Raw genomic sequence first — 25,123 nt, forward strand, 5'->3', positions numbered from 1 at the left:
TGGAATATATCGACATCGCGGGTTCAGCTAATTGATGATGACCTAGGGCGTAAATGTATGTTGTACTTTGTAAGGATATTCGTGATATCATTGGCCTCCATGCGCTTGGCCCCATAATAATAAATCCTTTCGCTCGAACAGGCCTTCGAAGACGGCCTTGACATGGTCTGAGTCACCTTGTGAGAAATCAATCTCCAGAAAATCTCTCACTAGGGAGTTCTTGTATTGAGGCTATTAGTCACATTCCATTTTTCTTTTATAGAAAAGATAACTCGTACCGCTTCTTCTAGGTCTTGCATCTCCTCTGAAGATAGAACCGAACAGGCCACAATAATGTTCTCCCCTCGTGCGGAAAGAGACGTAAACTCGTTTGCGCGAGATATAACAGATGGGTCGATACCGTTCATTGCCGCGCACCTATACCAATATTGAAGTCAATCAATTTGAAAGGAATGCGGACATGATAAGAAGCAGGACGTACATGGTACCAAAGCTTTGGCTACTTCGCCCCGGACGAAAACTGTTCGAACTGTAAGCATCATTTACATACCATTGACCCAGGAGCCAGCATTCCTGTACATACTTATACAGATATGTAATCTGGTCCTCGGCTGCCTGGGTTTCTTCGCAAACTTGAACTTCCATATAGCCAAGATAGAGTCGAGGCCGCAAAGCGAGGAAGTTGTTCTCGAAAATCTCATGAAAATGAGTTGCTGCAATGACTTTAGGGGGCCTCTCGAGGCACAGTAGATAATCGAGTATGCCACAGGCAAGGCCGATGCCATCTAAACGCGTTAATTAGTCTGAACGAAGAGCTATGGCTAGATAGGAACGGACTGCTTTCGGTAGTTCCCGTCCCGAACTCATCGATGATGAGCAAGCTTCGGTTCGTAACTTGTTTCAGGCAGAGGGAGATTTGCTGCAAATCGTTCATAAATGTGCTTTCGGCCTTGAGACATGTTAGGTTGCCCAATCCGACACTTTATACAAAGGATTTGAGATACCTTGGAGACACTCTCTTGAGTATTGATCTTAGTCAAGATTTTGTCTGTAATGCCCAATTCCGCGCTGTCTGCAGGGACAAAGCTGTGCCAGTTAGCCTTTGTATTACTATCTTAATAGAAAGGAACATACCTCCCAATCTGGGCTAGGTAGACAATCAGAGCGACCTAATAGTAGGTCAGAAAATGTGTTTCACAAAGACAAAATTCAGCTTACCTGCTTCATATAGATACTTTTTCCTGAGTAATTCGGTCCAGTCAAGAGCAACATGCTGGGATTGGAATCCATGGATGAAACAGCGTCATTGATCTCGGACTCATTTCCGCCCATCAGCAATGTGTCATTTGGCACATAGGACGGAACGGTCAATTCTTGAAGAATGTGCCTATCATCTGTCAGGGATGTCGAGGGATGATCGTTGAAGAGCTCTTACCGGCCACCCTTGATTCTGAGCACATTTTGTTCAACCATTCGTGGTCTGGTCAGATTATAGAAGCTGGCTCCCTGTGTGAGAGCAAGAAGGCTGTGAAATTTGTATCAGCGGACCTCACATCATGTCCCACAAAGACTAACCTATCAATATCTCCACAAATATCAGAGGCATCGACGAGCACATTCTCATATCGAAGAACCCTCTGCGCTAAGTCGTATACAATCTCGATTTCTTTCTCTGTCAAGGTAGGGGTTTTTTAGCTCTTCATCCCCATTGCTTCCCATTAATTTAGCAGGCTTACCACAGATAATACCGTATATATCTCCCAACTTCTCATCCATCTCTCTCATGCGGAAGTCTTTGAAATACGCCCGATTTTCCGTGATGAACATTAATTCCCATTCATCATCAGCACTAGTATACGCCGCAGCACCATGCTCATTGAGTGGAATGGCAACATGGAACCCAAGCTGAGGAAAGTAAATGACATTGACGTCGACGTCGAGAGTCGCCGGAATCGTTGCGGCAATGTCGAGAGCAACGTGCTTGAGAAGGCTGTTGAGACCATCGTATCTGTCTTTAATTCTGTCAAGCTCTCTATCAATTCCTTGCTTCACCACCATTCTTCCTTGTTCTTCGGAGTTATCAATGTCGACCTAAAAAGTCAGATGCGTTATTAATTCTATTAAAAAGGGAACTTACAATTTCTTGAACCATACGACCAACTCTGTACAGCTGGGCTGCTTCAAAGACCCTGAGAGCCTGCAAGTTGTCAGTACAAGAAGGACTGGGATACCTATTGGGGATTAACCTTGCTTCGGAGAGTCAGGATGTGCGCGCCCGAGGTCTCCCGCAGTGCATCATTGATGTCGATAGCGTAGAACGCAAACTGGTCAGTTGCCTCATTAGTATCGCAATGAAGAACTATCACTCTACATAGACGAATGATGGCAAATCAAACATACAGCAAGAAGAGTAGCCCAAACGGTAGTTTTGAACCCAGTAACCTTAGCACTGCCAGTACTAATTCCCTTGCGAAGATTGAGCATGATAGGTCTGATGTTTTTAATGTGTTTCAATGCTTTGGTCATCTTCTCCAATGAAGCAAGATTGTCAGGGCGGGAGAATAGTCCTATGAAATCGTGCCGTTCACGAATCGCATCTAGATTCACGCTTGGACGGAAAAATGTCTGCTTGAGTCTTGCCCTACCCTGAGGCGTGTATGCAAAGTGTTGGAAGAGCCCATAGACCGAAAGACCCTCTTTGCCTGAAGCAGACTTTTTCCCAGGTCCCTGATTGAACATATTCGGGTGTGACTCCGACTGGATAATCTGGAGAGAGGTGAAGGTATTGCTGTTGATCCACATCGTATCCCGTAGATTGAACATCTGCAGTGCTCGAACCCGATACTCATTCCCTTCTTCGAGGGGGCTAGGTGCCGCGGCTCTTCGTCGCTGCAGGTAAGTGAGTATGGCTCCCGCGCAACCAATAGTCACGGGGTTATCCATGTCAACGGAACTTGAGATATGCAGCAGTCTTCCTTCTTGGAGTGTGAAGCCCATCTCTTCTGGGTCCACTTCTTCCGGTCCGGCAAGACCATTTTGGGGCACGAAAAACCGGAGGCACTGTTCGTGCGCAGATGAAACCCCTAAAGCAAGAAGTTTGCTTTCTGCATTGGAGTAGCTGAACTCCGAAGTTGGACGAATGTCTATCTGGTAAGGAAGGTAGGCAGAAGAAACTAGACAGAAATTATCAGCATTTGCCCGCACTGGAAAGGGTCAAATTAGTTCCAGTGCAAAGGAAATGTACCATCTTCTTGTGCAAGGTTCTGATCTTGATTCTGGGAACTAAGATCAACCCGCGGAGGTGTCAAGACCACTGTAGGTTTTATCTGGAGAAGCACTGTAGATGGCCTGATTAGCACTTCTAATCTAGACTTGAACAAATAATTAACCCACGAGCGTCGATTGTCTCTATATCCCCCGACCGACTGTCACCTAGCAGATACATCTTTTCTTCTTCGGCTGAGTAGTATGAGCACCCCACAGTTCCATGATCCTTCATGTCGATGGCAGCAATGACATGGTCATCGAAGTCATCATCGGTAGCTCTTACCGACCCACCTATTTCGATATTGGTATCTGTAGGAAAAGGTGTGTGCAATTGACTTCCTGATGAAATGATAGGGGTTCGAGGAGGACCACTTGAAATGCTGAAGGCTTGACTAGCTGCCGCCCTGTGGCCCAGTCGTCGCCCAGATGTACGAGGTGTAATTGGATGCCGGGAAGCTGGTGTTCTCTTTCTTTTTAATGAAGGCATTTTCCCGTGGCCAACGGAATTGGGATACTTAGAGATGGGATGAGAGAGGGAAATGATGGGGTTTGGATGAAACGGTGGGAGTTGGCCTGGTCACCTGTCCACGGGTCGTTCCTCGAGCCTACAGCCTACATAAAACAAGCAATTTGATCAATATGAACTGTCTAGAACTAGATTATTGTACAAAGTGAGTGGACTAGTGTAAAAAGCCATAATATATGAGAGAAGACCGGACATGCAATCGAAATATTCGCAAAAAAAGCAGACGCAAAAACATTGTATGTGCCACATAAGAACGCTAGATTTCATGTTGTCATTTATTCTTCCGCGGTCTCCGCAGTTACCACAAGGCCAGACTTAGACTCATCAAGAGAAACTCGGGCAGTTTGACCAGAGACAATTTCACCTCGGATGATCTTATCAGCCAAGCGGTTTCCAATCTCCTTAGCAATGAGACGGTTCAAAGGCCGGGCACCAAATTTGGGGTCGTAGCCTTTCTCGCACAGCCAGTCCTTGGTCTCATTGTCAACCTGCAGAGTCATACGGCGGTCATCGAGTCTAGCCTGAAGCTCTTTGATTCTGATATCGACGATGTCCCGGAGAGCATCCTGGGACAGGCGTCTGAAGATGATGAATTCATCGATTCGGTTCATGAACTCAGGTGGGTATGCGCTCTGAACCACATCCATAACAGCCGATTTGACCTTTTCTGGGAGCTCGGCATCACCGGCGTCATCTTTAATTGGGTACAAGGGGTCTGCTCCGACCAGGATACTAGCTCCAAGATTCGAGGTCAACACAATCAGGGTGTTTCGGAAATCAACCTTGTGGCCTTGCGCGTCTGTCAGGAAGCCCTCATCGAGGACCTGCAGCAGTAGCGCTGAGATATCACGATGAGCCTTCTCGAATTCATCAAATAGCAGAACAGCGTAAGGCTTCCGTCTGACAGCCTCAGTAAGCTGACCAGCATCATCATATCCGACATATCCGGCAGGAGAACCAATGAGTCGACTGATTGTGTGCTTCTCCTGGAATTCACTCATGTCAAACCGTAAAACTGCAGTTTCCGTGGAGAAAAGGAACTCGGCCATCTTCTTGCAGAGCTCAGTCTTTCCAACACCGGTGGGACCAAGGAACATGAAAGAGGCCATAGGGCGATTTTCTCCGCTGAGACCAGCTCTCTGCATCCGCACAGCATTTGCCACAGCAGAAAGCGCTTCATCTTGTCCGCGGACTGATTTTCGGAGAGTGTCCTCCATATGAATCAGCTTCTCCACGTCTCCAGCCATGAGCTTGTTAACGGGGATGCCCGTGGTCCGAGAAACGACGTTTCCAATGTCATCTGCAGTAACTGAGTCGTGAATCAGAGTTTGATTATGAGGATCCTGTTCAGCGCCTTCTTTGGGTAGCTTGGCTTCGAGCTCTGGGATGGTAGAGTATCTCAACTCTCCAGCCTTGGCAAAGTTTCCTTCGCGTTGAGCTTGTTCAAGTTCAAACCGAGCGCGTTCTAAATTCTCCTTGGTGCGTTTGATGGTATCAATTTCGGCCTTCTCCTCTTCCCAGGCCTCGGTCAATTTACCGGCCTCCGCTTGCTTGGTCTTCAGGTCTTCTTGAAGCTTCTCTCGCCGTTCGCGGCTGGCAACATCGGTTTCCTTGCGAAGAGACTCAAGCTCAATTTGGATGGTAGTAATGTCACGTTCAAGTTCCCGAATTGAGTCGGGCTTCGACTCCTGTTGCAAGCGAAGAGCCGATGCAGCTTCATCGACAAGATCAATCGCTTTGTCGGGCAGGAATCGATCGGTGATGTAGCGATTGCTGTAAGTGGCTGCAGCTACTAAAGCGCCATCTGTAATTCTGACACCATGGTGTACTTCGTATTTGTTCTTGATGCCCCGTAGAATGGAAATAGTCGAGGCGACCGACGGCTCGCTCACCAGAATAGGCTGGAACCGTCGGGCAAGAGCCACATCTTTTTCAATCAATCGATATTCATTGAGAGTAGTGGCACCACAGCATTGAAGCTCGCCTCGCGACAAAGCAGGCTTGAGGAGATTACTAGCATCAATGCTGCCCTCAGCCTTGCCAAGTCCCAGCAAGGTGTGAAGCTCGTCAATGAAGAGGATCACCCCGCCTTCCGCATCCTCCACTTCCTTCAGGACGGCTTTCAGACGCTCCTCGAAGTCACCCCGGAACTTGGCTCCTGCAATTAGAGAGCCCAGATCCAATGAGACAACCCGTTTGTTTTTGATGCTCTCGGGGACATCTCCTTGTACGATACGCTGAGCCAGCCCTTCGAGAACGGCGGTCTTACCGGTTCCAGCGGAACCGATCAGTACGGGGTTGTTCTTAGTTCGCCTGGACAGAATTTGAATGGTTCGATGAATCTCGGCATCCCGTCCAATGACTGGATCCAGCTTGCCAGCTTTAGCTTTCTCCGTAAGCTCAACACCATACTTTTCTAGTGCTGATTTCTCGTCCTCTCCGCCGCTCATATCCATGCGGTGAGTACCGCCTGGGGGGTGTGGACGGCCCCCATTGGCATAGTGGCGGACAGATATAGGGCTATGGTTGATGGCTGGTGGTATGATAGAGGTGCAGGGCAGTATGCTTGATCTCGGGATTGGGGATAGAAGCCGGGTCGAAGATAGGCGAGGCGTTCGCAGAAGCCGACTGCGGGCATTGAGGGATAATCTCGCCGCCATAATGTATATTATAGATTTGCCAAAATAAAAAAAAGTGTAAAAAGAAACCTAGGGCAGTTCAGGATCGGACATGTCACTGTTATACCTTAAATACCGATAACCAAGGTCCATCGGGAGGCTTCTCGAACGATCCACATAGTAAACGCTGAGTGGCGGAAGGAACCAGACCTCCGTCACCAGTCAGTCACCTGACTAGTCTAAGCTTCGTCCTGAAGTCACCGGTTAGTCACATGACTTGTGTAGGTAAGCACCGTCGCAAGTAAGTCACCTGACCAGTCTTCGCTCTTTCACGTTTTTCCGTGACTCCGTAAGAGATTTTCCGTAACAAAAAAAATCCCTTCCTTTTTAACCCCTCCTTCATCTATTTTCCTCTCCTTTTTTTCTTCTCCTTCCAGATACCAACACACCTCTCTTCACAATGGGTTTCACCGACTTTGTCTCTGATGCCGGCCTGACTCGTAGGCGCCCCTGAGATTTTGTTATTTCGAATCAATTGGTGACTGACTGTGCCCCTCAGTGGCCGACCACTTCCTGTCCACTCGGTCCTACATTGTTGGGTATGAAAACCTCCCATTTTCGCTGCCTTTTTTCTCCTCTCTTTCCTTTTCTGTTATGCTTTCATGATGAGAAACATTGGTCCGTGTTTAGGAGGCGGATTAAGACCCCGCTGGATGACTACAACCAATCGCGAGCAATCGCACCTCTGATCCTGCTTTACTATGCTACATTATTTGAATCGTTTCATCTGATGTGAACATCAATGCTGACTCTGTTCATCAGCCACGCGCCCAGCCAGGCCGATGTCGTGACCTTCAAGGCCTTCCCCGCCGCTCCTGATGCTGCCAAGTACCCCAACGTTGCCCGCTGGCACAAGCACATCGCCTCTTTCGAGCCCGAATTCCCCACCCTCCCCGGTGACTCCAACGCAGCTTTCACTGTCTACGGTCCCGAGACCACCACTCTTCCCTCCAACCCCAAGGACAAGCCCGAGGAGGATGACGATGAAGATCTCTTCGGCTCCGACTCTGAGGAGGAGGACCCCGAGGTCGTTGCTGAGCGCAACAAGCGTCTCGAAGAATACAAGGCCAAGAAGGCTGGCAAGGTCAAGCCCGCCGCCAAGTCTATCGTCACCATGGAGGTCAAGCCTTGGGGTATGTATTTCTCAAGTGTCTCTTCCAGTCCAACTGCTAACAAACATTTCCAGATGATGAGACCAACCTTGAGGAGATGGAGGCCAACGTCCGCGCCATTGAGCAGGACGGCCTCGTCTGGGGTGCCTCCAAGTGGGTTCCCGTCGGCTTCGGTATCAAGAAGCTCCAGATCAACCTTGTCGTTGAGGACGATAAGGTCTCCACCGATGAGCTCCAGCAGAAGATTGAGGAGGATGAGGATCACGTCCAGTCCACCGATATCGCTGCCATGCAGAAGCTGTAAATTTGCGATGCCCATTTATGAAGCAGGAATTGTGTGATGGAAATGCGTGATGTCAGAGGAATCCTTTACGAACCTAGTCCAACTAGAAAGCTGGTCCATAGTGACCGGTCATTGATGAAAAATTCAAAAAATTCATGACCATTCACAGTTTCATTGTAACTTGCTATTTATAGGTGTATGATTGTCAGACAGTAATTGTTCAAATCAAGTCCCCAGAATCCCTATTTACAGGGGTGGTAACTGCTCGGCTTTTTATGCACACGATGTCTCGTAAATCAACCCTCAAAATCTATATAGGTTCTAACCAATCAATATTCTCATGGACTCGATCACATTCACCTAACTTGGTCAATTAACTAACCTTTTGTTTTTCTTTGACGTCGCTGTCTCGTCATTCTTTTCTTATGGACAACTGCCACGTTAGAAAGACGAGTACTCCTACATATGTATGTATGTCTTCTGTATTGATAAAGGCAAGCTTTATAGTGATTTGAAAGCACATCTGAACAGACATGATTGGCTATCTAATTTAAATGGTATGTAATAGATGATATCTCGATATATATTCCCACTCCCCATAGCAGATTCATATAGAAAACTAGAAGATGGATACAGGGGGAATATGCTCCTTATGTTCTGTCTCACGGCTTATTCTATTGACAACTAACTATACCGTGGATAGCATGGACCGTGTAATTCAGAGAGCCTCAATCCTCATATTCCTAGTTCCAGACCGGCAAAACCTACAAGGTCTAACTACGTGTTTCCCCTCTCTCTTGTAAACCATATTTTCTATTTGTATGGCTACCACCTACGGAGGTTCGAGACAAAGCAAAGTCCTTTGTCAACCACAGAGATTGGACAGCAGAGTCGAATAGTGTTACCCTCGTTCAGGGCTGGTCTAGTAAGTGTTGCCCATGCATCGCAGAATTCACCGAAAGGAAACATATAAGGGAATAGGCCTGGACTTCAGCCAAATACACCGGTTTATTTCATCAATTGAATCCAGTATGTCCGTTTTGATGGGGTTGTCCCGAGGTCTAGTTTCGGGTTGATATCGCAAGGAATGAATACAACATTCACTGGATATGTAGGTAGCGAGGGAGATACACCTCCTTATTAACCAGAAAAGACCCCGATCCATTAAACATTTTCAATAGCAGTATGAAAAATGCAACAGATGTGATAAATCCGAGCCAGCCTTGGAGTCAAAAAGTTGATTAGGTAAACCACCTGGAGGCGGGCCTCCACGAACCTCCCGCCAACGCTAACGCCAACGTATCAAAACGGCATCACAACACTGTCTACAGCCAGTGACCCCAGGCTTCATCTCAACACCAATAATACAGTGGGAGTTATTTTGAATTATCCACATATAAGAAGACTTCGCAGCGACCGGGCTCAACCACTGACCTCCAACCCGCAACCCAAAACCAAACTCACCACCCATCATGAGCTTCCTCTCCCGCGTGGTGACTTTCTTCGGCCTCGTCCTGATAGTTCATGCGTACGTTCTCCGACCATCCACTCAGCAATTATATACACTCCTCGAGCAAAGCTAACAATGCCTTCTGCAGAGGCTACTCGGCCCACGAACATACTGTCCTTTACAGCAACCTCACGTCCACTGCCCTCCCACAAGACATCATCATCGAAACCCTCGTTTCGGTATTAATTGTTTCAATCGGACTGGTCTTGAGCGCGCAGAAGTTGAAGCCGATTAGCTGGCGCGAGTGGGCGGGCGAGATTGAACGGAACGGCGGAGCGCGCAACCCGTACCTGAGTCTGGAGGAGCGTTACGGATTCTGGGATATTCGGGTGAGTTTTTGGATCTACTTGGATACATGCCTTGGAACTACTGGATTTGGATTCATTCAAGATATGAATTTGTTGCTGGACACCATTGTTTCGGGCCAGGAATATTCGAAGCTAACATTTGGATAACATAGGCCAAGCGAAAGGAGTTTGCGGACTGGGTCCGCGGTCAGGATGTGTCGATCAAGGAGTGATGGTTGAATATTGAGTTGCCGATTATGTGGATTATGTGCTGCAGTGGGGGAGAGCTGTATAATATGCATTGCGGCGAGGGAGTTCAGTCTTCAATTAAGATCTTCAGCTTGTTGCTGGCTACGATATCTACCTATTTGGAACCAATGGCTTTGTGCTCTTGGCAAGTTGGAGAATAACGTATGGCATGTGCCGGCGATGCAGGGGTGGCAACTCGCATCTTCGTGTGATATACTCCGTACTCTAAAGGCGACCGAGAGGTCGCACAAACATACCACCACTAGTACGCCTGCCCGGCTGCTTGTGACCTGGGTAAGTGGGATCATTGCCAGATATTGACGCTTTTGGCGCACTCGGTTCGCATTCCCGCGCCACACCGCTGTAGGATGGCGATGCATAAGTCTAGGCCATCAACTGACAGCATGGCCTCCACTAATATTGGCGTGACTAGGGCAATAAGCAAGGGGTTTGATGTCGCCTATACGGTAGCTAAAAGCAACCTTATTCCAGAGTCGGATGCTTGGCCCGGTATAACTAGAGAATCATCTGGTGATGAGTAGAAGGCAAGTCGAGACCAAGGTATACCCGTATTGTCTTCTATATTGTAGATATATGGTACGACCTAGTCACACAATATGCACGTCAATAGTACTACCTATCCACCTAGCTAGAATAAAGACCGTCTGCAGTGCTCTGGGATCAAGCTTAAACCCCATGCACGATGGGAGCATATGCCGACCCTCTTTGTCCCCGTTGATATTGCAGGAATCTGTTATTGTTACTGTCAGAAGAGAAAAAAATATATAAATATACAGATCCCTACTGGATGGGTTTAACCGAGCCGCTGACTTGTCTCAAAGACCCACCTTAGTCTGGTGATTTGAAGAGTCCGCGGGCTGGCAAAAGTCCTAAAGCCGAGATAATTAGTCTACATGGGTAGAATCCATAAATCAAACCTCAAAACTGGTTATATCCTTACAGTATACAAGGATAATATAGTGATACCATAATGCCAAGTGTATAGTAGAAGAAAAGATAGAGAGCTGACCTCGGGATACCTATTTCGATAAAGTGATGTCTCACTTAGAAGGCTGGTTCGAGCTCCTTAGCTCCAAAATAGAATCGCGCCATTTGAAGCCCCAAAAAATATTAATTACTCTACGGAGTACAGTATGCTTAGTATACTATGGATAGTGAGTCAGATGGGAGAATAATTGCTTCGCTTCGCTCCGCAATCAAGAACTGACCGGATTCGTATGTCCACACAGTCAATGATATGTCTCTCCTAACTTCCATGGCAAGTAAGCTTTCAGGCTACTGAATAATTAATTCAGCTGAGATTGAGACATGTCGTTATTATCGCCAAGGCTATGTTTGTTATGATTACTTACCGTACAGGTGATCCGACACTAAATTAGCTAGGCCTGGTGCATATTGCCACCATGTCAAATCTGCCAACTATTCCAACTATTATTATTCTACCTTGATTTCAAGAGACGGAGAGACACATTTCATAGTTATTTGCTGTTAATTATCCTTGCCAGCACCATTGTAAAGGTAATGTCTCTCATAACTTCACCTTCAAATACATACATGTAATAAATGAACGTGGGGGAGCTTAGACCCCAGAGATCGACATAAATAGAACTGTAAGACCTTGCAGATCCCAAATTGCGCTAGATTCAGACGGCGATGGCTGACTGGAGGGTTTAACATGTGTGTGCACTAAACAGTCTATAACATGCGACTTGTTTCCCTGGACAACCCCAGCCTTATAATCCCACCTCCCCCCAGCCTTTGTCTAAGATCACTTTTATTTCTCTCCCTCAACATTCTCCATACTCACTACGCATACATTAATTCATCTACCAATAATCTCTAGTCCATCAAAATGCGTTTCTCCATCGTCTTCACCACCCTCTCGGCCATCGCCCTGGCCAACGCCCAGAGCAGTGTCACCACCGAGGTAAGCGGAAACAAAAAAACAGATCACAATGTCCGAATGAAATAAGCTAACCTATTCAACAGACTGTTGACTACCTGACCCAGACAAACTCTCTCGGCGTCGTGACCGGCCAACCTAGTGTTGTCACTTCCCAACCCAGTGTTATCACCAGCCAGGCCGCTGCCGAGACCTCACAGGAGGCCGCCGCCTCCATCCCTGCCGGTCTGACCTCGCCCGTCGCCGGCCCCGGAGCCACTCAGACCACTTTGACCACTGTCACCACCAGCACTGGTACTGGTACCACTACCTTCGTCACAGAGTCCAAGGTCACTGTTACCTCCACTAGCACTTCCTCAGACGCCGCGGCGGATTCCTCCAGCTCTTCCAGCTTGTCTCCTAAAGCTTCCAGCGCGGAGTCCAATGCTTCCAGCGCTGATGCTAGTGCCTCGAGCGCTGGTGCAAGTGCTTCCGACGCAGGTGCCAGTGCTACCAGCGCGGAGGCTAACGCTTCCAGTGCCAGTGCCAATGCTTCCAGCGCCAGTGATAGTGCTTCTAGCGCTGATGCTAGTGCTAGCGCTACTGCTTCCTCTACCGGTGCTGCTGCTATTGCCACCGCCGGCCCTGTCGGTCTCATGGTTGCCGGTGCTGCCCTCGTTGCTTTCCTGTAAGCGAACCAAGAGTCTGTGATTTGGCCACTGGCAATATCCCGTCTTCTATTTTACTATGATGTCCACATCAAGCTCAATTAGGCGAGGATTTGGTCGTGGTCGTCGGTCGGCCATGTTGTTTCAGTCTCTGGATCAACAGGAATGAGGATCATGAACATGCGAAAATCGGTTATTTTTTCTTTGGCGATTTGTTATTATCTCTCCAGGTTTTCTATGGAACCTGTAATTCTTTCTCATTGGGCAGGACTCGTGTGTTTCACTGCGTTGTACCCGGAGGCGCATATTCACGGTGCAGCTGTTTCCCACTTCTTTTCTCTATCTTTGTGATTAACTTAATGCATTCCTGGGTAAATAAGAGTTTTGCTTCCGTGTGATCATGTATATTAAGTCTAGAGATCATACCTGTAGGTTTGATAAGGTCAACAACAGCTCGCTGGCTTATATTTGCAGTAACAATAATCTTAATTGCGTATGACACGCTACAACATACTAAGTCAGTCGTATTAACGAGTACATACAAAACGCCTTTCGGCTTCATAACTCCTGTATGTTTTATCAGTTGGTAGACATTTGCCAGCCTGTTTGCCATGATTGCCTCTATGGATTTGAGATATCCATCGATCATGCGGGGCTTTGATGAGAGTGCTTCAAAGGAAGAAATAAAGGAGATATCACCCACATAACCTTACCCCTTTATTCCTAACTTCTGATATATGTCTCATCAGATAGCAAGGGCTATAGCAAGGACGTGGTGGAACATAGGGCAATCCTAAAAGGGTAATATTAGTTACGCGCACATTACGCGACAAACATCACGTGACTGACGCGCTACCGAAAAGGTTAGTGTGACCTCCACTCAAAACAAACCGTCGACGAAGTAACCATCTCTTATCATTGTGATTGTGATTCTTGTGCTTTCACTGGTCCGGATCACTTTCTGAATTTGCATTCTTCTCCAACTTAGTTTACCCTGTATCTTAATACCCCACAAACCATCCAAAGCTCCAGCATGGTAAGTTGTCCCTGTTCAACCATTGACACACTGGTTTCCCAGCAACCGGTGTACGCTCGTACTCTATATCTGACATGGATACCTAGCCGTCGAACTTGCGCCGGCTAGCTGCCGACCATGCTGCCTTACACCGCGATCTTCCGCCGTACTACTTGCAGCCGTCGGATGGTGATGACCTGTCACAACTGAACATACTCCTCACGGGCCCCGCGGGCACACCCTTTTCACAAGGATTATGGGAGCTCCATCTCAAGATGCCCGATGACTATCCCAAGAGCCCCCCAAAGGCCACCTTCAAGACGAAGATATGGCACCCGAACATGGAGGAGCTCACTGGAGCTGTCTGTGTAGATACGCTCAAGCGGGATTGGCAGCCTAATCTAACTCTGCGCGATGTATTGGTCGTAAGTTGGACTGCATCAGTAGAATGAATTTCTACAGATAACTAACCTTATTTCTATTCAGACAATCTCATGTCTGCTTATCTACCCTAACCCTGACTCTGCCCTCAACGCTTCCGCAGGCGCTCTTATGCAAGAGAACTATGCCGCCTTTGCACACCAAGCCAAGCTCATGACCTCAATCCACGCCCCGATCCCACTCAACCTCAAAGCTGCAGTGACAGAAGCAAAGCTCCGGGGCGAGGAGGCAGGCACCACACTTGAAGAGAAAGAAGAAGACGCAATCATTCAACGCCGGCGGAAACACGCCCGTACCCACACAGCTGCAACGAAGAAAACCACGCGCAACACCACTGCATTTGAAAACCCGTCACAGTCCTCATATTCTTCACAATCCTCCTCAAATCCTTTTGCCCAACCCTCACCACCCATGACAGACAACGCCACGAGCGACAGCGAAAGCGACGACCCCGCTACCGCAAGCAAAGAAAACAACCCAACTCTTTCCCCTTCGCCTGTCTACTTTGCGCCCCCAAGTCCCCGTAAAACCGCTCTGGGAAAACGCCCCCTCTCCGTCCTCTCAATTCCCTACCCGGAAGACTCCGATGCAGACATGATGCTCATAGACTCGGACAACGACAACGATGCCCCCGCCATGAGCTCCAATGAACGAAACATCACTGCAAACACACGTTCCCGTACTTCATCACCACTACGGAAAACACCCAAGCTCTCCATGCTCTGTGGGGGAGTCAACGCCTCCGGCCGTCTCCGCGATGAGGTGCCAATATTCGAAGATTTGCCCCAATTGGCCATGCCAGACCCTCTACGCAGGCTGAGCGGGGATGGCAAAGAAAACCGTGGATCTGCAACTGCGCGTGGGCTGAAAGAGAAGCGTGAATATCACCCCATGAAGACGCTCAATGGCTCTACTCCCCTTTCTCTAGCACATGCCCAACTACCTACGCCGTCACTATCATCATCATCGTCATCTCTCTCAGGGTCCTCCTCTTCTGGAATCTCCAAGAAAAAAGCCACGAGCGGCACACACAGGCGCCTTGCCGTCAGAACAAAGCCGCGCATTGGCATCCGTCGGCTATAAGAAATCCATCCATTTTCCTGAATTGGAACTTGATTTGACATTGGTGGATTCTTCTTGCGTTGCTTTGAGACCTCAAATTCATCTCGATAACTCCACTTTGGATTTGTTTTGAGTTGATTCTTTATTTTTGTTCTCCCTCTATCTACCTACCCCGTTAGCGACATTTCTTGATACCCTTGATGGTCTGAATTCAATCGGACTTACAAACTGCATGGAGCAAGGAGCGAGAAGAACTTTATGGAGCTGGTTCCATTACGTTGCATTGGCAATATCAGGCTGGGCAAGGTGGCCCTGGGCTTTACAATTTGCCTTGGCTTGGACAACATATTCGTCTGATTTCTTTGTTTAGGAGTTTGTTTAATAATTCACATGACATCCATGGATAAATCTTTTCGATATTATCATCACCATATCAGTAGGCTTACCGCAAATCAACCTTGGAAGTCATAAGGCAACTTTATAACAAAGACTAATTGTACGCAGAAGAGCCCAGGATGATGGTTATGAGTTTGTAATACCATAGATTAATGGAAAGGTTTTCTGAGACTATCGAGCTGTGATGTCCTTCCTGCTAAGTTCCTAAACATTCTCAGAGAACGAGAACAAAGAAAACCAGGCAAGGTCTGGCACTAACAGATTTGCCCAGTTTCAACTAAAATGCTCAAAAAAAGACAAACAACCGCTTTGCACATATAACAGGATAATTATAAGAATCCCAGGACACGTCAGAAAGATGATGGGTAGAATTTGGGATAATTGGATGAAACCGCCGAGAAAAGACCAAGGAAAGATATGCCGATAATGATATGTTCGATCCGCGTCGGGATTGGATTATGTCCGTAGGCGTGCACGAGACACAGCATCCTTCGCTTGAGCGAAGAACCTGCAAGGTGGCATGCAAGAAATATATCCCATGAAGAAAAAAGAGCCGCGTTCAGACCTCTACAGGGCGTAGGGGTTGACAGATCGAACAGTGAGGCATCTGGAATGGAAATAAGTTAGTTAGGGACGCCCATGCTAGAAAAAGAAAAAAGCTGAATGGGAACACTTACGGAGGACTCTTGCTCAGGTCAGTCTTCAAGATGATGGGAACACGGGTCATCTCTGTGACATCCTGGATGAACTCTCCATCCACCTCGCGCAGCTTGAACAGGTTCAAGTACTTCTCTTTGTTGGTCAATTTGTTCTCGGGTGCATCACCAGTTCCGGAGGCAATCTTGGGATCCGAACGAGTACGGTGAGGTGCCTGCTGGTGGTGGCCGTTACGTGTAGGCGATGGCGGCATGCTCTGAGTCGAGCGATCGGCAGAGTTGAGCGACACACCGGCTGTCATTTCAGTCACCTCATCCGCATCTTCGTCGTCATCGAAAAGGGCATCGACATCGTCCGCAGACATTGTGCCGGTCTCAGTTTGCTTACGCATGGCCTCATCACGCTCTCTGGCCCGCTCTCTAGCGGCTTCAGCATCGCGGGCAGCCGCTGCGGCTTGAGCAGCGCGGGAGTTGCCGGGCTTGGGACGCTCGTCCTCGGGAATATATGCGGACGAGGGAACACCCTTCTCCCAGTACAGCTCGAGTACGCGACTGTCCTTGCGGTATTCAGCCTTCTTGAGCGGCAGCTGGTCGCAGTGCACACGCTTTTCGAAGCCATATTCCGGAATAAGGACGTCGAAGGCAGACTCGTAGACGCAGAGTACAATGCCCTCGCTGATAAGATCACCGCCAATCTCCCGACTTTTGCGGTCCATTTTACGGCACGCCTCAATGTGCACACTCTGCTCTTGGGCATTGAGAGCCGAGTCCTTCTTGTTGTTGCAAAGATCCGCAGTCTTGTTCAGTGACTCAATATCGTCATTGAACTCCACGGCACCCCCGGAGAGCACAGCCTCGAGTTGACGGTGCACAAGGATATCGGCGTAGCGCCGAGAGGGGTTGGTGAAGTGGGTGTAAACCGGTACATTGAGCATGTAGTGCTGGCGCATCTCATCGGGAGCACCATTGCTGACATAGTACTTGGCACGCTGCATGGCCTTGGCAATGAGAGTCTCCATACCCTGTATCACGTGTTAATATGTATTTATGACTGGGAGAACAGAAAATGTGCTTACCTTGCGAAGATCCACATCTTCGACCTTGCAGAGAGAGCTCTGGAGGCTGCCACTGCTGCTTGAATCCATTTCGAAGCCAAGGCGATTCATCCGCTCAACAAACGAAGTAAGGCGACGAGAGTTGGGCGAGAACTGACGACGCAAGAAAGCTCTTTCCGGCATAGCGCTGACAAGCTTACGAGCAACAAAGAAGTTGGCCTGGTGGCTCAGCTCCTCAACAAGTTCGTGTGCTGGAGTTGACTCGAAAATATTGTATTCGACTGGCACATTCTCGTCATCGAGCTGCTGAAGCAGACGCTGCACAGGAACATTTGATACGCGGTTACCGAAGCGGGCTTCGCGGAACTTGGCGACAATGTTCTGAGTGTTACTATTAGCATGGGGGAAAAATAAGAAGAATGGTAGAATCAGAAAAAAACTTACATGCAACAAGCGGATGCTGTCGGCAGAGATGCCACTGGTGTTGACATCAGACTTGCCCTGAACAAGTGCATTGACTTGGTCGTAGCCAAGACGGCCAGCGCTCTTGATGACACCCTTGCCGATCCAGACATCCTCATCCACCACACCAGTGGTGGGGTTGGCCTTGAAGACCACACTGACCGTGAGGCGATCTTCGCCAGGGACGAGGGAACAAAGCTCAGTGGAAACACGGGTAGGCAGCATGTTCATGATTCGATCGACCAGATAGACTGCAGTCCCACGCTTCTTGGCCTCACGGTCTACTAGGGAGTTACCCTTGACGAAGTGAGCAATATCGGCCACGTGAACACCAATCTCGACCTTGCCATCGGCAAGGCTCTTCACATGGAACGCATCCTCGAGGGACTTGCTGTCGGCGGGGTCAATCGTAAAGATGGTCTCTTCACGGAAGTCACGTCGCGAAGCAAGGGCGTCTCCCTCGCTAGAGACGGACCAGTCCTCCCAGCCGATGCTCTTCAGCACAGCATCGGAGAAATCATCCGAACCGAAGTTGTTGTCGCGGAGCAGGGCATCTGTCTCAACCCGCAAGTCACCCATCTCCCCAAGCTGCTCAACGAGAGTACCGAAGGGGTGCAGAGAGGTAATAGGCCACCTCTTGATAGAAGCAACAAAGATTCGGTTGGCGTAATCCTGGTGCTTCTCAACGAAGTCCCGAGGTGCTTGCTCTGTGGGGATGGCAATAAGTGGAACACGCTTGTCAGTAGGCTTAAACCAGACAATCTTTGGCTTATCCTGGTGACGGTCATTGTGGGAACGGCCATGAGCGCCATCTCTGGCTTGCCGCTCGGCCTCCTGCTTCTCCTTTGTAGCCTGGCTGCTGGGACGCAAGAGACCTAGGGTTCCTGAGAACATCTGGCCCGCAACACGCTCAATGACCGCAACAACATGACCGGCGTACAAAGGCTTCTGCTCGTCGCTGATCTCATCCTCCTCACAAAGAAGAAGGCTCTGACCCTCGACCTCGACATCGTCGTTCTTCTTCTGGGTCGGACGCTGGCGAAGACTACCACGGCGACGGATGCTTCCATCCGGGCCAATTTCCTGTCTATCGCCGGCAGAATCGGAGCGACCAAGCTTATCATTTCCAGCAGTACTGTTAGACCGGGCGTCAGTGATATCCTTGCGCTTCTTCTTTTCCTCCTTTTCTTTCTTCTGACCCCACACCTCGTCGACATCGAGAAGCTCGATTGCGACATAGTCACCCTCAAGGGCGCGGTTCCGATCTTTGCTACCGCAAATGAAGATGTCGGCATCCAGATCGTCGGTGGTCACATAAGCGTCGGAACGATTCTTTTTGTTGACGCGCAAAACACCAGCGACCAACTGTCCATTGCTAAGGAGTGCAGGCAGGTTTGCCTGGGGGAGGTAAGGAGTGAAAAGAGTCTTCCGCTGCTGTTGCTGCTGCTGTTGAACAGACATCTGCGGCGGGGCATGCTGGCTCGCCTGGAGACCACCCATACTTTGGGCGTTCTGCTGAAGCGCTTGGAGCTGAGCCAGCTGGAGGGGGTTCAGTTGCTGATTACCGAACATCTGAGGTGCCATCATGACTTGGCCCTGAGGAAGTTGGATAAGCTGAGGCTGGCCAAGCTGGGGCTGGCCGCCATACTGGAATTGACCAATAGAGCCCATGGACTGGTTCATCGAGCCGCGCGAGCGGTGACCGGGCTGGAATCCACCCTGCTGCTGACCGATGGGTCTCTGCTGATCCTGGCTCTGGTTTTGGTTGTTGGGCTGGCGCCAGTTACCCTCGAAGTTTCGCGAGGATGACCGGGCATGGCCGCCATTCTGGCTGGGTCGTCGTTGATTATCAGATTGATTGGTTACTGGCTCACTGGCCTGGGGGAATTGGAATCCGCCTGCACCGCGACCGGAAATGGCAGCCCGGTTACCACCGATGGCCATCGATTGGCTGCGGCCATGGCCACCAGCTCGCATATTTCCGGCCCGCTGGAAGGCGGGTCCCTGGGGTGCCGGGGAAGTGGATACAGGCTTGTCATCCGATGAAGACTGGTTATCAGAACCACCTGCACCAGGAGCAGGAGCTGGGAACTGGAATCCCGAAGCTGTTCTCTTCTGCTGGGCCAGCTCGGCGGCTTTCTTGGCCTCAGGAAGAGCAAGCGAGTGGCGGCGCTGGTGACCACCGCCGGGAGGACCTCCACGACCGCGGCCGGCGTTCTCATTCTTGTGGTTATTGTTGTTTTGGCCCTGCTGGTTATAATCGGCGTATCCCGACGCTCCGGAAGACGGGGCAGGAGGTGGGCCCATGGGAAGACCAGGGAGAGCAGACTGGTTGCGACGGTGCGAATGCTGGTTCGGTACGTTCATTGGTACTCCAAGCTGCTGCTGCTGTCCCCCCTGTGGGAATTGGAATGCATTCACTTGCTGTGGGGAGACACCGCCCATGGAGGCACCGGGTTGAAACGAGGGCACCTGGCCTAGTTGCTGGGGCTGCAACAGCCCCATGTTAACGTATTGTTGATGTGTTGCAGCAATTTGTTGCTGCTGCTGCTGGAGCAACTCGATCTGTTGTTGGATGGCCAGTTGTTCCACTGTAGACAAGCTCAAGTTAGCTGATATGATAAGACAAATGGTTATATAGTAAGCGGTCACGAGAGCGGTCACATACTCATCAACGGGGTGAGCTCAGATGGACTTCTCCGATGAGCAATATGGAACTTGCGGCCACCGGGGCCTTGAGGCCCAGATTGACTCTGTTGATCCATGATCCCAAATGACAGAAGCTGGCAATTACTGTAGAATGTAATGTGTGTATTGGGCGGGGTGAATCCGGCGACAGGAGAGACTGGTACTGCGCCAAAAGGCAAATGAGCCAAGTGAGATGGATCACGGGCCGACCAAAAGGAGTTTGTATGTGCGGATTGTTGGTTTCAATACGTGAATTATCCTAGAAGAGTAACAAAGAGCGGATCAGTAAGGGTGCAAGATGACAGAAGCAACAAGAGAAAGCAAGAAGAGGGGAACAAGGCAATGTCAGAGCGAATGTCAACAGTACAAGTCCCGAGGTAAGGGCGGACCCAATGGAAGCTTCCATCTCAGGGGGGAAAGAAGCGGACTCGACGATGACCTCACAACTAACAATGAAAAAGCGGCAAGGGCAATCGACGCCGGGTGAAACTTCCAAAGTAAATGCGTGGAGTAGATCCCGATTCTTCTTACCTGCAAGATGAAACTAATGACGACCTCCGAACCCTAGCATTCCAAAATGACGTCTGTAGAGCTCAATGTGGGATGATCGTTTTTTTTTTCTTTACAAGTCCAAGAGGCGACGAGGGACAACCGGATGATGTTAAGTAGGAGTCGAGGCAATTGCACGTTCAGGGCAAACTTGGATCGAGCAACACGGTAGCAACGGGATGAAGCTTCGAACAGGAGTTGGAAGGACCGAGGGGATGGAGCTGTGCTGGAAAGCACGACTGCAACCGACAAAAAGGGAATTCAGACAAAAAGCACCTCGACGGAGGATTGAGGTTGGCCTTAAGCGAAGAAAGCCGTTAAAACGAGCTTGTCTCCGGGATGATTCCAAAGTTCTAAAACGGGAATTCAGAGCTGATCCTCGAAGAGAATGACAGTAAGTACTGAAATTATAGGGAAGGATAGAATAGACGATGAAACCATCGACTAATTCGACTCGAAGGAGTGATATAGGGGGGAAGAAGAGAGGGATGGGATAAGAAGAGAGAGGAGGGGGGGGGAAAGGAGAAGAGGAAAGGTGATGCTGGAGATACAAAGAGGTGTGGGGAGAGGGCCATTGGTACGGAAAGCAGAAGGCGTGTTCGGAAATGACCAAACCACGTTTTATTACAGCGTTTAGCGCAATAACCCCGAAGTGGATCGTGTAAATACCCTAACAGTTATCCGTCATACTCCGCTTCATCAGCCGTGGATGATCATTGCTACCAGTTATCATCATCCTGATGCATCCGTTGAAATGCTTTGAGGACCTACTTAGAGTATCTAGTATGGTAATGGGAGCCTATAAGTAAATAGGGGTGTCTAGTCTGCAAATCGGAAACATGGACTCTTCCCTAGGAATCCGTACATGGATTCAAATATAGACAGCTAGTGGTGAGTTGGCTAGTCTAGGGTCTTTTTAAAGGTATGGGAACAGTATCCGCTGAGCTAATTATTCAGCATAGCCCTAAAGAAAGGGTAGCAAGCTCAAGTCCGGTATCATCGGAGAAACATGGAACACCTCGTATTCCCTTCTCCCAATTATATAGTGTAGGTCAAAATGGATGATGCTCACGATGATGTAAACGTCAACGTTTCCAGGCGGGAGCGCGCCAGGGAACCGAACCGGCTCGCGGGTCTTGCTTATGTACTCATTCGTCTTGGGGGTCTAGAAGGCCCTCTTTGGCTGCAAAATAGACTGGCAGTAAAATAGTAGGAGATAGGTTGATTGATGTGAGTAATTGAGATTTAAATCAGATTGATATCACTTTTTGCTGTACTTCGTAGTTATGTATCTTAATCTTCCTAACTACCAGGGCAAGCCTGTTTAATAGCCTGATATTCCGAAAGTACCGATATAGCAAGGCGGTGATAGAAAGCGGTGAAAGTAGAACCTTAGAGGTAAGATGGAACTTTACAGGTAATTTATTTTCTTTGGCTTCATAAGGCTCTAAACGGTTGAGGAAATATTGAAGCAGGTGCATCGATGTACGTTGAATCGTCGAGTCGCTTCTTATTGGATGGTTATGCAATGCAGCCAAACGCTTGATTTTGTTTGTGGCCCCTCGAATGGTACATGCTAATCCCAACCTTCACATAGCTCCGATCTTCATGGACCCTCCTTTCTACTAGTTTTGACGCGACAACGTCGAATTATTCGCTACACGCGCAATTTACTTTCGTCCTTCGTCGCATTCCCTCAGAACCCCTCGTCCAATTGCTCTCACGCTGTGCCGTTCCCTCTCTACCTTCAAATTCAGATTGATACCAGCTTGGGATATTTTGAGATATTGTTCTATTCTCGGCACTTCTGAACTCTACTCTTCGAACTACGGATATGATCCCAGTCACTTGAGTCCTCCATATTCACTTGATCACACGTTCCCCTCGCTACTCCTCCGAACCTCCACAACCTCTCCGCAAAACATTCACCACTCCTTCCACCAGGAATTTTTGGAACACATAAATCATTTACTCAAATGTCGACCCCTACAATGACGCGATTTCGGAATCATGTCCCACCACTGGACAGCCCGTCCAAGCAGCTTATGCTGGACCTCGTCCGCGATCTTGAGCAAGTCAAAATCTTTGACGCCGATCTGAAGAAAGTCCACGAGTATGAGCGCAAAACGTTTTATGAAAATCTCGACCGGATCGACCGCGAGCGTGAAGCAGTCCATACAGCTGCCCTCGACCAGGCCGCCGCCTTCCACGACCGCGTCCGCGAGGAAGCGGAGACAACCTTGAAGGATCACCTCCTCGCCGAAGAGGAAGAGCGTCTGCAGAAGGAAGAAGCGATCCGGAAGGAACAAGAGCGCATCGAACGTGAGAAGGCTGAAAAAGCACGCCGCGAACGAGAAGCGGCCGCGCGCGTCGAGGCCGAACGCCAAGCCAAAGAGCAGGCCGAGAAGAAGGCACAGGAGGAGGCGGATAAGAAAGCCGCTGCCCTTGAAACCGCACGCAAAGCCGCGAACAAGGAAAAACTCCGCAAGGAACGAGAAGAGGCCGACGCCCAGAAGCTCAAGCAAGATGAGGAGGCTCGAAAGGTGCAGGAACAGGCCGACCTAAAGGCCCACAGTCAACAGCAGCAGAAAATCGGTGGTGGGAACCTTTCGGCTGAAGATATCCGAGTGCAGAAACGTTACGTTGAGCTACATAAGACTCTCAAGGACATGCGAAAATGGCTGAAGGACATGGGCCAAAGCCAACCTAACCTTAAGGCGACTATGGGCAACTTACGACGCTCGATCAAGAAATCTGTCGGTCAGCTTCGAGCTGGAACCGGTGCAAATAAGCAGCAGGTACGAATCCCCCCCACACTCGTCGAATGGTTGTTTGAGTATTGATTATCTGAACGAAACGCAGATTATTCAGCTCAAGACTGAGCTTGAAAAAGCTCTCGCCTACCCGGAGCCAACAGTGGATATCCGGAATTTCTTCGCATTCCCACCTGAGGAGATTGCCAAGTCCGAGAACAAAGTACCGGCAATGCTAATCTACGGATTGAACATCCTCGCAAAGAGCTTGATATCCTCTCTTCTGGCCGAAGCCTCTATCAAGCAATCCCACGCTGAGCCGATCGGCATCATTGCTGCTCAGATATTCTCGTTCGATATATTCACGTATAAAGGGCTCCACATGTCCGACATCATGTGGGCCAAATACCGTGTCGTCTGTCCAGCCCTGTGGGGATTTACAGGCAACGACAAGACCGAGGGCGGACGCCGTGTCCTGGGTTGGTGGCGTTCACCAGACACTGGTTCATGGGTTAGTGAACAAATTCACATGGACCGCATGACCGCTCTGGGTGCGGGATATGCTGCCATGACGCTTCGAAATTTCGCGAAGTCTCCACGCCGGAACCCCTTCCCTAACACGATGTTCTGGGCCACTATTCACAAGATTTTGGCAATTCCACCTTCAGAGTTGCAGGAAACCCAGGTTGCTCTCCTGGCAGCACTCCTTCGATCATCAGGCGAGAGAATTCTAGGCTTCTTCGGACAGTATGGACTCGCCCTCATGCACTATATTATAGTCGATCTGCCCCGTAAGCTCGGGCGAGAGACAATGGCTGTTACTCAGCTGAGCACTCTCAAGGAGCTCTATCTGAAGGAGAAAAACCTCGCGTTGTAATATGGGCTGGCTGGCGTTTTGGGGGGATTTGGAACAACTTAGGATCACATAGTATCATGTTGGAGATTAAAAACAATAAGGCGTTTTGTCATTGTCTAGACCGGCGATCATCGTCGGATATTATCATACCCTCTATGAATCATGTCAGAAACGCTTTGTATGATAGAGCTTGTTAACAATAGCTGAAAACTTACAATGAATGTCAGCTCGATGTAAAAAAAAAAAAGAAAAAAAAAGTAGCACCACATGACATGTCGAGGAAGAGGTAATCTCAGGGTCTAGAGTTCTCAACGGGGTCAACAACATGGGGATTGGGAATGGGGATTGGGATTGGGGACTTGGAATGGGGACAAATTTGAATATTTCACGAGAAAGACAATGGTAGATAGGCCAAGGACTTCATGGCGTCAGTTGTGTACCAACACGACATACGCGACTACGATACATCAACTCAGTATCCTCTTCTCCAACCTCGTGCCACTGGCTCAAGGATTGATGAAAAGAAAATATTCCATAAATGGAGGTGCCAAAGAATGCGCCTGTCAATGACACGAGTGCCATTGAACAGACTGTTCCGCCGCGATGTGCAATGCAGGGACCAGCCTGTGGTGAACTGTCTTGTTGATCACAGTCACCCAAACAAGGTAAGTATGAAGAAGAAAGAAAAAAAGAGGAAGATCCGGGGG

At 49.1% G+C, this 25,123-nt stretch overlaps 7 protein-coding genes across 7 annotated transcripts; 5 read left to right on the top strand and 2 right to left on the bottom strand.

Annotated features, from left to right (window-relative positions):
• Nucleotides 1-87: 87 nt before the first annotated feature.
• On the bottom strand, nucleotides 88-6,249 carry N7518_001603 (uncharacterized protein; the record flags this gene model as incomplete). The annotated part of the gene is made up of 18 exons (XM_057182531.1): nucleotides 88-219; nucleotides 279-417; nucleotides 482-529; nucleotides 584-785; nucleotides 838-949; nucleotides 1,005-1,086; nucleotides 1,135-1,169; nucleotides 1,219-1,387; nucleotides 1,436-1,525; nucleotides 1,576-1,672; nucleotides 1,737-2,091; nucleotides 2,138-2,197; nucleotides 2,247-2,324; nucleotides 2,401-3,173; nucleotides 3,245-3,337; nucleotides 3,394-3,576; nucleotides 3,783-3,879; nucleotides 4,096-6,249. 18 exons carry the CDS (start codon nucleotides 6,247-6,249, stop codon nucleotides 88-90), a joined length of 4,899 nt encoding a protein of 1,632 aa, XP_057043981.1.
• Nucleotides 6,250-6,871: 622 nt separating this feature from the next.
• Nucleotides 6,872-7,887, top strand: N7518_001604 (translation elongation factor 1 subunit beta; the record flags this gene model as incomplete). Its single annotated transcript, XM_057182532.1, has 4 exons — nucleotides 6,872-6,911; nucleotides 6,971-7,010; nucleotides 7,234-7,604; nucleotides 7,658-7,887. 4 exons carry the CDS (start codon nucleotides 6,872-6,874, stop codon nucleotides 7,885-7,887), a joined length of 681 nt encoding a protein of 226 aa, XP_057043982.1.
• A 1,451-nt stretch (nucleotides 7,888-9,338) lies between these two features.
• Nucleotides 9,339-9,896, top strand: N7518_001605 (membrane magnesium transporter family protein; the record flags this gene model as incomplete). Its single annotated transcript, XM_057182533.1, has 3 exons — nucleotides 9,339-9,394; nucleotides 9,465-9,705; nucleotides 9,837-9,896. 3 exons carry the CDS (start codon nucleotides 9,339-9,341, stop codon nucleotides 9,894-9,896), a joined length of 357 nt encoding a protein of 118 aa, XP_057043983.1.
• A 1,889-nt stretch (nucleotides 9,897-11,785) lies between these two features.
• Nucleotides 11,786-12,507, top strand: N7518_001606 (putative GPI anchored protein; the record flags this gene model as incomplete). The annotated part of the gene is made up of 2 exons (XM_057182534.1): nucleotides 11,786-11,860; nucleotides 11,923-12,507. The coding sequence occupies 2 exons, from the start codon at nucleotides 11,786-11,788 to the stop codon at nucleotides 12,505-12,507; spliced, it is 660 nt and encodes a 219-aa protein (XP_057043984.1).
• A 1,009-nt stretch (nucleotides 12,508-13,516) lies between these two features.
• N7518_001607 (putative ubiquitin conjugating enzyme E2) lies at nucleotides 13,517-15,022 on the top strand (the record flags this gene model as incomplete). Its single annotated transcript, XM_057182535.1, has 3 exons — nucleotides 13,517-13,519; nucleotides 13,606-13,923; nucleotides 13,985-15,022. The coding sequence occupies 3 exons, from the start codon at nucleotides 13,517-13,519 to the stop codon at nucleotides 15,020-15,022; spliced, it is 1,359 nt and encodes a 452-aa protein (XP_057043985.1).
• Nucleotides 15,023-15,964: 942 nt separating this feature from the next.
• Nucleotides 15,965-20,335, bottom strand: ssdA (mRNA-binding translational repressor SSD1; the record flags this gene model as incomplete). Its single annotated transcript, XM_057182536.1, has 5 exons — nucleotides 15,965-16,004; nucleotides 16,075-17,075; nucleotides 17,130-17,489; nucleotides 17,553-20,161; nucleotides 20,239-20,335. 5 exons carry the CDS (start codon nucleotides 20,333-20,335, stop codon nucleotides 15,965-15,967), a joined length of 4,107 nt encoding a protein of 1,368 aa, XP_057043986.1.
• Nucleotides 20,336-22,783: 2,448 nt separating this feature from the next.
• Nucleotides 22,784-24,437, top strand: N7518_001609 (putative RNA export mediator Gle1; the record flags this gene model as incomplete). Its single annotated transcript, XM_057182537.1, has 2 exons — nucleotides 22,784-23,605; nucleotides 23,670-24,437. 2 exons carry the CDS (start codon nucleotides 22,784-22,786, stop codon nucleotides 24,435-24,437), a joined length of 1,590 nt encoding a protein of 529 aa, XP_057043987.1.
• Nucleotides 24,438-25,123: the final 686 nt, after the last annotated feature.

The sequence above is a fragment of the Penicillium psychrosexuale genome (assembly GCF_028828465.1).
Source record: "Penicillium psychrosexuale strain IBT 29551 chromosome Unknown utg000002l, whole genome shotgun sequence".
NCBI classification, from domain to species: domain Eukaryota; kingdom Fungi; phylum Ascomycota; class Eurotiomycetes; order Eurotiales; family Aspergillaceae; genus Penicillium; species Penicillium psychrosexuale.